This window comes from Drosophila grimshawi, unplaced genomic scaffold (genome assembly GCF_018153295.1).
Source record: "Drosophila grimshawi isolate 15287-2541.00 unplaced genomic scaffold, ASM1815329v1 contig_44, whole genome shotgun sequence".
Classification (NCBI taxonomy): Eukaryota; Metazoa; Arthropoda; class Insecta; order Diptera; family Drosophilidae; genus Drosophila; species Drosophila grimshawi.
Genome location: NW_025063240.1, coordinates 16,816,466 through 16,832,133, shown reverse-complemented (window position 1 = coordinate 16,832,133; position 15,668 = coordinate 16,816,466). Strand labels below are relative to the sequence as shown.

Below are 15,668 nucleotides of genomic sequence, written 5' to 3'. Positions count from 1 at the left end.
ACTAAAACAGATAAACATTCACATAGGTCAGATATTAATTATATAATTAATTAATTAGTAGAATACTGTCTACGGGTAGCCAGTTAGATGTGGACCCGCTTTCGGGCTTACAAACTAAAAATCACTCATTCGACTAAGCTTAGACAGTTAAGATTGCGACTCGAATTCAACTACAAACTAGGACAACTTTGTACAATGGTGGTTGCAGTTACACCAGGAATATATTTGCACCAGATTTCGTATGCGAAATCTATTTTGTATTGTATTCATCGTCTATGCGTATGGCCAGATTTACGTGTCCCTCATCACTGGTCGTCTCAACAGGCATCACTGTGATAAACTGCACGGGACTGTCGTATTTCAGCACATCGGCAGAAATGGCCGGATTATCAATGCCCTTGGCCGTAATCTTGAGCATTCTGCGCCGCTGCAGTGCATCAATGATGATCGATATTAGCCAGCCAAGAAAAACGGTTAACAAACAGCCAATCATGCTGAACCACATGTAACTCAGCCGGAAAATTGCCAAAGATCTGTTGAAATAAATAATATTTTAAGTAATTTATCTACAAGTGAGTGCAGTAGTACAGTAGTGGCTCGAATATTAGAACATTCAGTTGCAAATAGTGAATCCATAAAGTAAATAATTCTAATTTGTAGAAGAAAGTACCACTTTATGATGTTGTCATAAATACATTTTTTTTTTATAATTCTAACTTCTGGAAGTTCTAATTTTCTAGCTAGCACTTTACTTTGCACTTACGTAAATCCTTCGTGTTCCACGGGCCTCAAACTTTCGGTGAGCAACTCATCGATAATGCCCGTCACATTCAGATGGCAATCACAGCGCTCCACTGATGTGGGCAACGGCGGAGTTTCCACATTGCCAATTTGCCCGACCACTCCCACAAATATGACGAGACTCAGCGATAACAATCCACCATAGAAGGCACCCTTGGTATTTGCCTGCTTGCAGGCAATACCCAGCACAAATAGACCCAAGGTAACGCCTCCAATGAGGCCATTGAGCGTTAAAGTTACCTGCAGCACACCGCCCAGATGCTCCACAATGAAGACCAGGCCGAAAGAGGCCACACCAAAACCTAAGGACATCCATTTAGCATAGGTGGCACCCTTCTCCGGCGAAATCTTAATGTTCATGCCATTGATAAGCAAATCCTCGCAGGTAACAGCGGACAGCGAATTCAAGGCAGAGGCAACCGTGCTGCAAGTATTGTAATAAAGTTAGCAACTGTAATAATATATCATATCATATGAAGACCTACCCCAAGCTAGCCGCAAAAATGCCTGCAACAAAGATGCCGGCAATAGTATAAATATGCTCATAGGTATTAATCACATAGTAGGGCAACAGCTGATCCGAGGCTGTGATGCGGCCCACACTCAAAGGATCACAATCCGCATAATGATTGAACACCATAAGGCCCGTATAAAAGTTGAGCAGAAACACAAATATCAATCCGATGATGGCAAAGCCCAGCGCAATCTTGGCCAGCCTCAAGGATTTGAGGGACATGCACTTCTGCACCGAAGCCTGATTGGTGCAGAAAAGCGATGTCCAGTAAAAGAAGCCGCCAACAACCACAGACCAAACCGTATGCCGAGTGGTTGGATTGGCATCAAAGCTGTCAAACATATTGTGCAAAATTATAGTATAGCATGGACAGAGAATTCGAAATGAACTCACTTGAAGAACTCGAGGCGATCGCGTTCAGCTGCGATCCGAAAGACCTGCACAGGATTGCCGCTATAGAAGCACCCCAGACCAACAATGAGCACCAGGGAGACAGCCAGGACAACAGCCTAAAAAAATTACATAAAGGATATTTTAATGTGGATTAAAATTGCAAGCGACAAAGTTCTTACCTGAAACGAATCGGCAATAACACAAGCTTTAATGCCACCCATCGAGGAGTAAAAGACGCAGACGATATAAATAAGGAAGACGGCAATTTTGGTATCCAGGCCCGTAGCCTTGGACAGAGCAATGGCTGGCGCCAGGACAGCAACAGAAGTATAAAAGCACATCTATACAAAATAATAATGAATTGAAACAAATAGTTCCAGGCGAGAGTTCAATCAGTTAACCTGTATGACATAAAGCATGGCGCCAAGGATGCGTATCTCCTTGCCGAAGCGTATGCCCAGATACTCATAGCAGCTGGTCAGCTCCATTTTGAAGTATATGGGATAGAAGATCTTCATGGCGACCGGTATGACCAGGACCATGGGTATCACAATCAGCACAAACTGTGTGCCCTGGAAATACATCTCCGATGGATTGCCGAGCAGCTCAATAGCCGTAACAAAGCTGGTGGTGAGACTCAGTGTCACAGGCAGCAGACTCATGCCCGAGCCGAGCAGAAAGTCATCTGACGAACTGCCACCCTTCTCGAAGAAGCCGTAGAAGACGCCGATGCCCAGAGACACAACCAGCATGGCCAGCAATATGAAATAGTCAATGCCAGAGAAGGTCGCCTTATGTCTGGGCTCGCTGCACTCCTCGAGTCCCAGGCCAGACTCAAGCTGTTGCGCCTTAAATGCCGACAGCAGCAATGTGGCTGCATCATTGAACTGCAAATGCTCCTCGGATGTGGTCGAATCGGAAGGAGTCTCGCCACGCACAATCAGATACTTTTGTTCAGGTGAAATGGACAAATACTGTTGCTGCTGTTGTTGCTGCTGCTGCTGTTGTTGCTTCAAGGTGTGGGCAATAATAGAATGTGCCAAGGCGCAGAGTGTCAACAATTTCAAAATGGTGGCAAACATATTGAGCAGAGTTGTTGAAATTATGGCTGGAGAGTTGCAAAAGAGTTGGCCAGTAAATTGGAAAAGCGTTGCACCTCGAGAAAAACTGTAATGAAAAGAAAATAATTGTAAACTTTGGCATAGACGGATAGTTAATCAAGTTCAAGGTTTACAATGGGCAGCAATTACAAAGACTGTGGGCTGTAGTCGTTAATCAATTAAGTTCTGCAATTGTATCTGTAAGATACATTCAACTCGTGTGGTCACAGCTTTCATGTTCAAGTACAAATATATCTATATGTATTTCCTTACATAAACAATTTGATTAAAAGATGTGGCCATTAATTGTTTATTGTATCAAAATTGTTAATTTTTTTATATTGACACTTTCGGCTCACAAAAGAGTCAAATTATTCAAGGACAAATAACATTAATTTCTATAGTTTTTTTGTTTTGTGCAAGTCTCAAAAGTCTCTAGTCTTGTGACATGGCAAATTAATTGCTGAAACAAATTGCACTTATATATAAAGTATCTGATGAATATGCAATCTGCAAACTTAATAGGAAGAGCTCTGCGGTTTCTGGCCTCTCTTTGGCGCAAGTGGGAAATGTGAGCACATCAATGAGATTTAAGCGAATTTAACTGGTTTCCGTTGGAAATGCTGAACTGCGCCGGCTTGCGCCAGTTTTAGCCAGAAATCGGCCCTGGACGCGGAGAATCAGAGGCTAACCACGAGGCTAGCCAAAGCGGCAGGCCCAAAGGGCGCATAATTACCAATGTAAAAAGCGAGTTACTCAAAGAATGAATTTCTCTCTCACTCTTAATCTCTCCATCTCTTTCACTTTCTCTGAAGATCTCCGCTTTTGAATCTAATGGAGTCAATTGAAATACGCGTATCTCTGGGCAGAATTTTTTGCTTATTTGTCTCTCTGCCTGACTGGCCGTGTGTTCATTAATAATTAAACTGGAATTACTTGATAATAATAAGAACACAAGCAATACACAATTGCATTATGATATGCTTGAAATTGGCTGATGTGTGTGTTGAATAATATTTTAAAAAAATTACGAACACAAACAACAATTAGTTTTTTGTTTTTTTGTGTCTACTATGGGCTTATTGGGCATTGAGTTATAGGGCCAAAAAATTAAAATCTACTTAAATTGCTAATTGACTTTTTTATGGGTCGTATTACTTATGCAATATTGTAAAAAATTAAATACTTATTTACATAAATATTAAGTTCCTAACGCTTTAAAATCTCATGAAGTGCTGTTTACAATATCTTTCTTCTTTATTCAAGTAATTAGTTATGAGCTTTTGTTGCTTTTAAAAACAGATCATTTAATATTTTTCTGACATATTTTGAGTTTTATAATCCATTTTTTTTTTTATAAATTAGCTAGACATGGTCTTCTTGTTGCACTTATTACACTATATCTCCCACTATTTATAAATTTGGGTTATGTGGTTTCCACTCACCTTTAATAATGTTTTTTAATCCTTTCGCAAAAATCCTTTGAGTTCGCTTGGAGTATCCTTTATATCTCGCATTCGTTAAAGCTTAACACAAAGCTATGGCAAAAATGTCCTAAATTGTATTTGCAAAATTGTGCCACGATTATTTTTATATTTCATTAAGTTCAGTTTGGTTTAGTTAGCTAACAACGCACAATAAATTAAATGTATAATTTGTATTTAATATATAAACACAAAAACCCAACACTTTAATCACAAGGACTTTTAAGTCACAAATTAATTTTCGCCAATGAATAAGTAATATTTTTGTTATTTTTATAAATTTAAACTGATGTCCGTTTGTTATTCGCGTTTTTTATTGATATTTTCTCGTTGTTCGAACGTTTTGACAATTTTCAAATGAATGACTGTATTTTGGGACCGTTAGGCGTTTTTATATGGCCAGAAATCTCGCTCCGGCTCTCAGTTTCTTGGGCAATGAAAGAGCGTAAGCAAAATGATCGCGAAGAGCGCGAGTCTGGCTAAGAAATAACGGCGAGTCGCTGATCGCTTTCAATGAGAGCAGAGCGTGGCGCACCAAGACGAGACCTGAACAGGGCTTTAATTGATGTATTCAAGAAATTGACAAAATGCATTTTGTAGTTGTCATAAATTGTATTAATTTGTATTTATTATTAAACTTTAATAGCTAATAAAAAACATTTCTCAATCAACTTTCATTCTACAAACGTTAATTTAGATTATTTTTATTGCACTCGAGAATTTATTTCCCAATGTTGGTAAATAAATCAATAGGTTTGTAATTAAGTTTTTTTTGTTATTTAAGTGTGGAAAATTTCGAGATACTAATAAAATTATATACATCTTTCAGCTTGTGTTTATGATTTGTCGCCCCTTTCAATAAATATTGATAGGCACTCAACCTGTGAGATGGGATTCTACGCAAATTCTGGCGACGACCTCTTCCCGAAACAACTTTAATTGGACACGCATCCAAAAGGCTAATCGGTGGCGTCCCCATTCAATACATTTCTACAAGCATTAAGCAATGTGCGTGCTAAACAAAATATAATAGTTTAATTATTGAGCAATTGACGCCCTTTGTGACTCTCCAATTCTTAAGTAACTCAAATAAGTCGCATAGGAAAAACACAAGAAAAAAGTGAGCCAATTAATATTTGAGCGTCTATACGAGTTTATCTGTATGTGGTCAGTTCAATTGCGTCTCCGGCTATGCATGTTTGGTAATGTCCAATGCTTGGATAACGATAACGAGTTCAATCTGGTACCGATTTACATCGTCCATCCAACAGCGAGCAAGCGAATGGCTTTCGTTATTCTTGATAGAAAATTATTTGCTTACAATTATTTGTATGATGTTTGCGCTCTTCTTGCAAAATGTGAGTGTTTAATTTTAATTGAAATGTATTAGAAATGGGAATTGAAAGTATTTGTCACAAGCGCCGTAAAGTTATCAAACAAACAAAATAACAAGAACATTTGGAGCAATAAATTTCTATTGAAATGTAGAAATTGTCTTAAGGGTTTGACTTTTGTACATTATTAACAATTTATGAGAGGTGCTGCAAACAAAGATTAATGGAATAGGAATCTATGTGCAGAGATATGAAAATGCTTTGTAACTTAACTTTTATGATTTTAATTAACCAAGTCAAATGAAGACCATAATGAGCCAATCAAATGGCGAATTGGCCAATGCTTCTCTTAGGCCAACAACAGCATTTCGACAAGTGCAGCACGCGGTTGTAGAGGCACCCTCAAAGTCAAGACCACTTATTGAGGCAGGCAGCACGTTTGCTGCTGTTAGCAAAACCATAAATAAAAAAGAAGACACAACTTACTTATACCTATAAAAGTAAGTGTAGAATTTTCAGGCGACCTTTGGCGTTTGTGTCTTCCGCCCCTGGATGTTGCGAAAAGAAAGCGCTAAAGTCAATTGCTAATTGTTTTCATTAATGAAAGTGGGCGTTGAAATTGCTAAAATTGGCGGCGTCTTACATTAATAGCATTAATTATTGAATGTGTCTCAATTAGTGGGAGACTTCATCTAAAATGTGAGTCATTGCACACAATAACAGGTAACCAAAATAAGTTTAAGCTTAGCGCCAAACAAAATGAACAGGCAGCATCAGCTGAATAATTTTTAAATTCAGTGGATTCGATAACGTCTAATAACGACTTGTTGAAAAGTTCAACTCAAAATGGCACTGTCGTTATCAGTATCGGTATTGATACGCGACTATCGATAGTATCGAACATAGTCACAGCCCTAACAGAAACAAACATAAATCTTGATAAAATAAAAATATTAAAGTAGAAACTAAGTTGCATTGGAAAATTTGTAAACATAATGAGCGCTCCATCAGTCCCAACGGGGATTCAATGCACCGCCGGTGCGGTGCCCATACGAAACGAGAAGGGTAAGTTATCTGAAAGTGTTCGTGCAGCAGTCGTATAACAAAAATAATTTCTTTTTCTTGCGCCAGGCGAGATATCCATGCAAAAGGTTAAGGTGCAGCGATATATATCTGGCAAGCGACCCGACTATGCACGCGCCGACTCCAGCTCGGATGAGAGCGATGACGATGACTTCGTCGACAACCGAAAGCGATTGGAACGCCACAAGGCGGAGCGCCACAAAGTCGAGCTGCTGCGACGCAACAGCGCCGATAAGAATACGGCGGAGCAAGATGAGGCCGAGGTTGATGACCCGCGTCTGCGGCGACTACGTGCACGCCCTGTGGATGTGGAGGATTTGGAACGCGAGCGTCGTGAACGCCACAGGCACATCCACGAGCCCGAAATGGTCGAGAGCGCGAGCGAAGAGGAGGAGCTCCAAGATGACAACAACGCCGAAACGCAGCGACGCATCGAGCGTGCCACCAACAAAATAACGCTGGCCTCCGAGTCCGACACAGACTCTGAGCTAAGTGACACAGAATTGGAGACGCGTCGTACAAAGCTGCGGGCGCGCATGTTGCAGCAACAACGTGAAGAAGAAGTGCTGCAAAAGGAGGACGAAAAGCAGTCGGAATCATCGGAGTCGGAGAGCTCCGAGTACGAGGAGGAAACCGAAAGCGAGGAGGAAAACGAACCACGTCTGAAACCGCTTTTTGTGCGCAAACGAGATCGGGCCACCATACAAGAAAAAGAACGGGAAGCTCAAAAGCAAAAGCAATTGGAAGCCGAAGCGAAACGAGCAGCCAAGGAGCGTAGACGGGCCACACTGCGCATGGTGGAGGATAGCGTGAAAAAGGACTTGGAGAAGATCAAGCCAGAGACAAATGAGGCGTCCATTGACGATGTGTGCACGGCCGATGAGAACGACGAAGTGGAATACGAGGCCTGGAAACTACGCGAGCTCAAGCGCATGAAGCGGGATCGCGAGGAGCGTGACAAGTGAGTAATCTTTGTAGAATCACCTCAAAAAATAAAACACCAAAAAAATTATTACTTTACAGCTCTGAGCGCGATAAACTGGAAATTGAACGCATGCGCAATCTCACCGAGGAGGAGCGACGCCAGGAGCTGCGCTCGAATCCCAAACTGGTCACCAACAAGGCGACCAAAGGCAAATATAAATTCCTGCAGAAATATTATCATCGCGGTGCGTTCTACTTGGACGAGGAGAACGATGTGCTGAAACGAGACTTTGCACAGGCCACGCTCGAGGATCACTTTGACAAGACCATTCTGCCCAAGGTGATGCAAGTGAAGAATTTCGGGCGCTGCGGTCGCACCAAATACACGCATTTAGTTGATCAGGACACAACAAAATTCGATTCACCGTGGTATGCGGAGACATCCAACAATATGAAATTTCACAATGAGCGCGCTGGCGGCATGAGGCAGCAATTTGACAAGCCAACAGGTTCCAAACGCAAAAAGTTAGAATAATATAAATCACTTAATGTAAACATGAAAATATATTACAAATTATATTCACAAAATGTCTTAAACATAAATCAAAGCTTTTGGCGATGATGAGTGAAACTTCTCTTTTGAGATTACATATGGCGCAAGCAGTTGAAGTCAATCTTTCTCGACTTGTTCAAACTGATCATGCAATAATAATTCTACAATTTCAATGATTTGTTAACAAAGTACTTTACATATTATGTATGTGTAAATTGGAGGAAAATTGTTTTTAAATTAGAATGTGAGCTTGTGCTCATCCAGCAGCTCTAGATTGACTTGCAATAAGGCTTGCATAACGCCTTCAGTTTTTATATAGTGTACATTCGTGTAGTCCCTGAGATGTGACCATAGTTTCTTCTCCTTCTTACTCGTTACCACATAGAATGGCACAATGCTTGCAACAGAAGGCGCTCTTGTGTACACATGTCCCCCGGCGCATTGAATAATGGCTGTTGAATGAAAAACAACTGTTTAAATAAGACTCAAGCTGACAAATCTGTACAGATTCAATTACCTTTCATTTCATTAGCATTTGGCAGTATATCGTTGCCTAGCATAAAATTGAGACCTTTCAATAAACTGGGTTTTTCCAATACTGATAAGGGTTTAAACTTAAAGATATCCTCAAACTTCGCATCGCTGAAGATGTGCTCTGATTTCACAACAATGGAACGGGTTTCCCTCAGCGCGTGCAGCCAGCGAGACGATAAAACGGGCTTGTTCGATGCAATTGCAACCAAAAACTTATATGTGCGTTCGCCCTTATCCATGATTAGCAAATCGCAGGTTAATGGATCATTACTAATTTCAACGTTATCTATAAGAGGATATATACTGTTCAGCATCAATTTCAGTTAAATAATTTAAGAACTTACTTCTTAGATAACTCAATACTGTGTGCAGTTCCGCATTATTGCACATTGTTAGTGACAACCTTATTTTTCGTCCAGAACTTTTTATATTCTTAATGTAGTCGTTTATATCTGCAAGTGATAAATCTCAATATAAATTGTTGCGGCTTCAATTCTTAAACTCTACCTTTCAGTTGACCTTTACGTGGCAGATTTTTTCTGCGAATACCTTTAAGGAAAATAGAGTTGAGTTATTGAAAAGAATACCCAACTCGAGTGGCAAATTAAACTTACTAAGTTTTCGGGCCTCAGCACTAGTCGATGGCTCCTCTTCCTGTGAGATTTCGCTGCTGTTCACAGTCTTGCGTACTCGAGCCGCTCTCTTGCTGCTGGCATTTGCCACCTCCTGAGAGGTGCTGGTCATAGCCTTTTCTTTGCTTGTTGCAGCAGCGAATGATGTGTCTTCTTGAAGAGCACTATTCATGCTTGTTGAAATTTTTTGTCGTTTTATTTTGATTACAACGTCACCTATATGAGATTTCTGTCCTGCCCTGCGGCTTACTGGTTTTGTTGCCTCCCCAATCGACGGCTTGTCATCCTTGGATTGCTTTAATTTTCGTTCTTTACTTACTTTGCTGCCGCTTGCAGATTCAGTGTCGCTCCTCTTCAGGTCTTTCACAGACTCTTCGCTCTGATGCGTTGATTCAGTATTCGTCTCGCTCGAGGACTCTGTCAACTTTGGTGTTATTGTCGAAGTTTTGCGTTGTCTACCGTGGCGACGTTCATTGGATACTTGCTCATCTGCAGATTTACCTGTCTTTGTTATTGCGTCGACAGTGCTGGCAACAGTTGGCAGTGTTCTTTGGCTCCTCGCCTTTTTCGGAGCTGCAGGGAAATCAAATACCTTCATTACTTTGCACACATAAATATGACTTACAACTAACGTGCTGTTGGCTCTCCGCTTGACTCGGTACACCGCTTTTGTCGCGTCCTTGTTGCTATTGCCGGTGTTTTGATTTCAGCGACTGCTTTTCCTGGTAAAGTCGATGACTCTGGCAATTGTTCAGTGCAATTTTTTTTGCTTGCTATAGAAAATATGTGTTTGTGAATTTTATATGTCTAATAGGTTTATAACTTACGTGACATTTCCGGTGATTTTGAGCGTGTTGCAGAACGTTTACAACCGGAGTTTTTTGCTGCTTTCTGTTGAGCTCCTTGTTTGCTGCCTGGTTGAATTGGGACTTCCTTAGATTGACTTATCTGCGAAAATGAAGAGCTTTAATGGGTGAAAGCGAGAAATACGCTTAACATTTTTGTATCGAAGATGAGTTAATACCTTCTTTTCCTGCATTTTGTCTTCATCAAAATCAAACTTATTTTGTTGCTCAAAGTCGGATGGTGTGTTCATCAAGGGAGACAATGAAATCAGTTCTTTGAGCTCTGCATCTAAATCATCTCTCAAACTTAAGTTGAGGGAAAACTGGAGGGAATCAGCTACGTTTTCATTATCTAAGAAACATGTTTATTGTTATGATTATACATAATTATCTCCGTCTATATTACCAGCAGTTTTATCAGTCTTCTTCGTGGGAGGTATAAATAATTGAGTCTCCTTCAGGTCCTCGTTACTATGAATTTCGGCAGAACTATTTAAATTTGGCCTCAATATTTCATTTGATTTAGGCATGGATTTTGGAGGGGGTCTAATAAATGCCTGTGTGGCAATAAAGTCCTGCATATTTTCTGGAGTTTTATTCGCCTTGGTATATGGGGAGGACGTAGTTAGTGGTTTTTTAGTGGGGAATGGCTGCGTTTCAATGAAGTCCTCGAAATTGTTGTGTACTTGAGCTGCGATACTCAATCTTGTGGCACTGCTTTGATTGGGCTTTGCCATAGCCGTTGTTGCCTGGTTTTCAATAAATCCAGTAATCAATCGTGGCGCTTCAAAGAATTCCTGCATGCTATCATCGCTGTCAAGTAAATTCGGCTGCACAGAAATTGCGTTTCGCGCGGGAAACGCCTGCGTTTCAATGAAATCTTGCGAATTATCTTCCTGCTCCAAAGGATTGGACTCTGGCGTCTCAATATTGGCAGCTGCCGGCAGCTTAGCCACGGAAAGCTGCTGGGTGTCATCTCGATTTGATGTGCCAGGCTCATTTGATTGTCGCTCATTGGGTTCATCTCCGATCAATTCGAATATGTCTGGCGTGGAGGGGACATCTTCAAGTTCATTGGATCGTTGTCCGGCAACAGATTGATCTGGTGTTAGGCAGATGTCGCCACGCGTAGAGACTTCATCAGCCTTGGTACTGTTTAAAGCAGTGCATTTTGAATTGGATGCAGACCAATTTAAGGCACTCATTTCCAAGTCAGCACCATTCTTGTTATCTAAAGATCAACAGCAAATTTAAAACAAGTAGTTGCTAATAAAAGAATGCTTTTAATTACCCTTCGCCTGGCCTAGAGTTGGAAGCACTGTAAGCCCACCATCGCCAAGCAAAAGAGACGAGTCAAAATCATCGATAGCATCTTCATTGATCTCATTGAAGTCCTGTGTGCAAATACGTATTTGGGTGCCCAGCTCTGAAGACTCCTCGTCGCTGGCAATGTTTTTGTCTGGATGTTGTTGCAATTGAACAGGATTTTCTAATAGAACATCTTGAGTTTCGGGTATTAGAAAATCTTCCCCCATTGAAGACATCGACGCTTTGCTAGCCATTGAAGAGCGATTGAGATTAACAAACTGGGTCTCCGGAATAATGAAACTGTCCCGATTGCCCGTAGTGTTTATCGATTGAGGCTCCGTTTCAGGAATGTTCAAGCTATCAGCAGTCGTATTCACAGTCTTGTCTTTTGTGCTCTCCTCAAAGCCGCTCGTATCGTAGGCCTGCAACAAAAGTCGGACATTAAAAGTGTAAAAGTCTTTAATTGATACTGATTTACAGCTTCGATATCCAAATGATTGACAGCATTAAAGTGCAGCTTGGCTGCAACTTTGCCAAAGCTCAAATTAACGATTCCATCAACGGCATCTATTTTGCTTATGTTTTTGATTTCCTCTCCCGTTTCTAGGCCATTCACAAAAACCTTGCCGGCCACAGCTGAGAGCCGGACGTTCCCATCGGCCAAAAGAGCAATTGTGGCGTGTGCAAGCTCCATGGTCTGAAGGATTAAAATTAACATAAAAACGAAGTTAAAGTTAAACATTTGTAGAGGAATTTCAGTCTTAACACCACTCACCTCATCGTCACTGTGCAACTCCAGTCCCAATCTGCGTCCGATTCGATATATTATATCCGGCTCCAGCTGAACCGCTGATCTGTTATTATTGTCATCTATTCTAAAGGACACCTTCATCTTAAAGCGCCGTAATTAGAAAAATACAAACAAAAAATGGCGCGAATATTTGCAATATGTATGGGACAACTTTTAATCCGGCATAAGCTGACTTCTCTTCGATTTTTACACACACGTAACAAAGTAGACAACAATCTTTTAACATTAAACAATCCAAAAAAAAATAATTATAAGCAAAACAAGATTTATTTCCATTTGCAAAAACACTAAACAAACGAATTCGAGCAATTCCGCTGCATTTTCTTGCTAGAAGCGGGAATGTCAGTGTGACCGGTACAAGAATATAAACGACAAAAAGTGCTGCCAAGCGCTTGCTGATTATAATGTTAAAGACACTGTTATGTAAATAACATTCATGTGCTTTGACAGGGCTGTCTGTATTGAAATAGAAACAGAAACAGAAAATAGAAAACAAGTTAATGTAAATAACTTATTTTCATGCGTAAATTTGCTTAGTAACAATTCAAAAAACCAACATGTCTGCACGCATGCTTAAGAAGATGCAAGGTGGCTCAGATATTCTAGCTGCGCCGCCAGATGATGACCTAGACAACGACCATCTAACTGACAATGACGAACTAGACACGGTTCGAGGAAAATCGCATTTAAATCCATTTGATTTGGTAAGTCATAAAAAAAACATACGTATGTGTATTTGTGCGTATTGTTGACGTCAACAATGTGCGGATGTTTGCAGCTCAACCAACAGAGTCTCTCCGAGAGCGAGTTTAAGGAGGATGACAACGAGACGGAGCATCCATCGGCAGCAATTCAGTCAAATTCCGCTGCCAAAAAGAAGAAGAAGAAACGCAAGAAGAAGGTCAAATCGCAAGGCAATCACATCAGCAGCGAGGATAACGAACGCCAAGATAAATACTTTGCCAAGGTAGATCCACTGCTGGGCAAAGTCTACGATGCTGTGCCCAAACAATTGGAGAAGACCACATCAGCAGCAGCAGGAGCTGCAGGTGCAGTGAGTGGCCAGCTGGCAAGCAAGAAACTGTTGACGGTGGAACTGAAACACCTGAATCAACAAAACGAGATGCGACGCACGTTTGGCAAGCGCGTTGTCAAAGTCGAGTGAGTAATTTGGCAAAAACTGGCTTTTAATGAGATTACTCCTCTTATCAGACAGTTCTCCAAACTCCTCATTTATCTTAGAGCAAATATCAGATTTAAAAATAAAATTATTTTTTCTTCTTTTGATCTTCAGAAATAAGCGCGGTCGCCAGAAGCCCACACTGAAATCCACCTACATGGTAACTGCCAAGGATTCATGGCCACCATTGACCAAGAATATTATCACCATGAAGTTGTTGCCCACACCCAACACACCTGGCACTTCCACGATTCCCAACATTCAGATAAACGACGATGAGAATGTGCAATGGTTTAGCTTCCAGCACAGCCAGTACTATCAGGGTGTGCAGCATATGTTTCTCTCTGCTCTGGAGCGCATCGATTCAGAGTTTTTGATCACGTTGATCAAACGTTGTCCCTACCACGTCGATTCGCTTGTGCAGCTCAGCGAGGTGTGCAAAATGACCGAGGATTTTGCTCTGGCATCGGAGCTGATTGAGCGTGCATTGCTGCTGCTGGAATCGTCGGTGCACATCAATTTTAGCCTAACGTCGGGCAACTCGCGCCTGGACTATCGACGACAGGAGAATCGTGCGTTCTTCATTGTGCTCTTCAAGCATGCCCAATATTTGGAGGAGCGTGCCTGTTGCCGCACAGCATTTGAGATCTCAAAGCTGCTGTTGAGCCTGCAGCCGGACGTGGATCCGTTAGCCATGATTCTTGTCGTCGATTACTATGCGCTGCGTAGCAAGCAATTTGGCTGGCTGGTGGAATTCTATGAGCTGTACAATGCCTCACGCAATCTTGCCCAGCTGCCCAACATGGCATACTCTTATGCCCTGGCCCTCTACACCCTGCACGGCAGCTGCGAGCGTGCCAATGATGCATTGCAATATGCGTTGCTCATGTTTCCGGGTGTCTTGCGCCCGCTGCTGGACGAGATGTCCGTGCATACGGATAAGCGCGTCGTGGCTTCATCATATTTCTTTACCGATGTCTCGGGCAAGTGAGTCATCCATCTACATTCATTCAGTTATATTATCAACCTGCTCGTCCAATCTAATCATTAAACTCTCTCTCTCACTCAGTCAATCGCCAGCTCTTAATCAACTGGTTTGCTTGTATGTGTGCCGCGCCAAGGTTGTTTGGCGGCAAAACGATGTGCTCACTTGGCTGGAGAGCAATGTTAATATTGTACTGGATCGCATTGACAGCAAGGATCCGCTCGTCAGCGATTACAAAGAGAAACGTTCACTGCGTTATGGTGGCACACCACCGCGCCCCATTTTGCGGCATGTCATCCTCTCCGATTACAAGGAGAAGGTGCCGTTAGCCGTGTTTGTTTCGAAAGAAAAGCAAGCCATCATGACCTATGATCCACTGCCACCCGTAGACAGTGTCAATTGCTATCAACGGTTAGTTGAGAAAAATACATACAACTGGATACTCGAGGATTTCAATTGCTAATTTCTTGCGTTCACAGCAAATCCTCGTCGAGCAGCAGCCCAACCACAAACACGAACAACTCTGTATCCATGTTTTTCCAGTCGCTGTTACCCTCATTCAATCTGAACATTGCGGCCGCCCAGCAGCAACAAGGGGATGCGGCAGTCGAGGCTGGTGGAGCTGGGGCGGCAGCGGCTCCAATGGTTTTAGGCATCCCACCCCCACCACGCGAGGCCAACGGACAGGGCGAAGCTGAAGGTTACATTGGCTTTAGTTTTCTTTTTCTTTGTTTTTTTGTTGTTTGGATTTTGAGTTATCTATGTTAATTAGAATTATTGCGACTTAAAACGAATTTTGTTGATTTATTCTTGTAGAAGCTGGCCTCCAGCAATCGCTGACCCTGATGATGGATGCCATGCGCGAATTTTTGACAAACTTCCGACTTGCCGAGCACCTGCGCTCCCCGGAAACAGCCGCTGCGCAGTCGAGCAGCAGTAACGATGACGAAGAGGAAGGATCCAGCGACTATGTGGATTAGAAAAGTCAATTTCACTTAATATGTTTATTATATTATTATATATATACCCAGCACAGCCACTTAAAGACAACCTTCATGCACGCCAGTTTTATCTATCGAGAAAATCTTCACGAATTGCATCGCTAAAAATGCTTATGGCTTGAGTTGGTTTTTGAAAAAAAAAAAAACACGATGCTTTCCGTTCAGCTTAATCGCAGCAGTCACAAA

General features: G+C 41.7%; 4 protein-coding genes across 4 annotated transcripts; 2 read left to right on the top strand and 2 right to left on the bottom strand.

Annotated features, from left to right (window-relative positions):
- Positions 1–17: 17 nt before the first annotated feature.
- Positions 18–4,573, bottom strand: LOC6558827 (putative sodium-dependent multivitamin transporter). Its single transcript, XM_001983899.3, has 7 exons — positions 4,254–4,573; positions 2,110–2,875; positions 1,888–2,049; positions 1,709–1,824; positions 1,287–1,646; positions 764–1,225; positions 18–533 (listed from the first exon to the last, which is right to left on the bottom strand). Exons 2-7 carry the CDS (start codon positions 2,788–2,790, stop codon positions 251–253), a joined length of 2,064 nt encoding a protein of 687 aa, XP_001983935.1. The 5' UTR covers positions 2,791–2,875; positions 4,254–4,573; the 3' UTR covers positions 18–250.
- Positions 4,574–6,506: 1,933 nt separating this feature from the next.
- LOC6558814 (microfibrillar-associated protein 1) lies at positions 6,507–8,231 on the top strand. Its single transcript, XM_001983900.3, has 3 exons — positions 6,507–6,691; positions 6,758–7,670; positions 7,733–8,231. Exons 1-3 carry the CDS (start codon positions 6,622–6,624, stop codon positions 8,166–8,168), a joined length of 1,419 nt encoding a protein of 472 aa, XP_001983936.1. The 5' UTR covers positions 6,507–6,621; the 3' UTR covers positions 8,169–8,231.
- A 62-nt stretch (positions 8,232–8,293) lies between these two features.
- Positions 8,294–12,568, bottom strand: LOC6558812 (mediator of DNA damage checkpoint protein 1). Its single transcript, XM_032735654.2, has 12 exons — positions 12,281–12,568; positions 11,984–12,202; positions 11,489–11,927; positions 10,604–11,428; positions 10,377–10,549; positions 10,180–10,300; positions 9,985–10,125; positions 9,335–9,925; positions 9,228–9,269; positions 9,065–9,172; positions 8,704–9,006; positions 8,294–8,638 (listed from the first exon to the last, which is right to left on the bottom strand). The coding sequence occupies exons 1-12, from the start codon at positions 12,395–12,397 to the stop codon at positions 8,424–8,426; spliced, it is 3,294 nt and encodes a 1,097-aa protein (XP_032591545.1). The 5' UTR covers positions 12,398–12,568; the 3' UTR covers positions 8,294–8,423.
- Positions 12,569–12,769: 201 nt separating this feature from the next.
- LOC6558803 (transcription factor 25) lies at positions 12,770–15,531 on the top strand. The gene is made up of 6 exons (XM_001983902.2): positions 12,770–13,020; positions 13,095–13,477; positions 13,611–14,483; positions 14,566–14,892; positions 14,961–15,181; positions 15,298–15,531. The coding sequence occupies exons 1-6, from the start codon at positions 12,874–12,876 to the stop codon at positions 15,459–15,461; spliced, it is 2,115 nt and encodes a 704-aa protein (XP_001983938.1). The 5' UTR covers positions 12,770–12,873; the 3' UTR covers positions 15,462–15,531.
- The last annotated feature ends 137 nt before the right edge of the window (positions 15,532–15,668 follow it).

Coding starts and splice junctions, on each gene's coding strand:
- LOC6558812 (XM_032735654.2), bottom strand. CDS start 12,397: ATGAAGGTGTCCTTTAGAATAGATGACAATAATAACAGATCAGCGGTT. Junction 12,203..12,280: donor AGTTGCACAGTGACGATGAG/GTGAGTGGTGTT, acceptor TTAATCCTTCAG/ACCATGGAGCTTGCACACGC. Junction 8,639..8,703: donor AAATGCTAATGAAATGAAAG/GTAATTGAATCT, acceptor TTCATTCAACAG/CCATTATTCAATGCGCCGGG.
- LOC6558827 (XM_001983899.3), bottom strand. CDS start 2,790: ATGTTTGCCACCATTTTGAAATTGTTGACACTCTGCGCCTTGGCACAT. Junction 1,226..1,286: donor ATTTTTGCGGCTAGCTTGGG/GTAGGTCTTCAT, acceptor CAATACTTGCAG/CACGGTTGCCTCTGCCTTGA. Junction 534..763: donor GTGGAACACGAAGGATTTAC/GTAAGTGCAAAG, acceptor TTATTTCAACAG/ATCTTTGGCAATTTTCCGGC.
- LOC6558803 (XM_001983902.2), top strand. CDS start 12,874: ATGTCTGCACGCATGCTTAAGAAGATGCAAGGTGGCTCAGATATTCTA. Junction 13,478..13,610: donor AAGCGCGTTGTCAAAGTCGA/GTGAGTAATTTG, acceptor TTTGATCTTCAG/AAATAAGCGCGGTCGCCAGA. Junction 14,893..14,960: donor AGTGTCAATTGCTATCAACG/GTTAGTTGAGAA, acceptor TTGCGTTCACAG/CAAATCCTCGTCGAGCAGCA.
- LOC6558814 (XM_001983900.3), top strand. CDS start 6,622: ATGAGCGCTCCATCAGTCCCAACGGGGATTCAATGCACCGCCGGTGCG. Junction 6,692..6,757: donor GCCCATACGAAACGAGAAGG/GTAAGTTATCTG, acceptor TTCTTGCGCCAG/GCGAGATATCCATGCAAAAG. Junction 7,671..7,732: donor GATCGCGAGGAGCGTGACAA/GTGAGTAATCTT, acceptor ATTACTTTACAG/CTCTGAGCGCGATAAACTGG.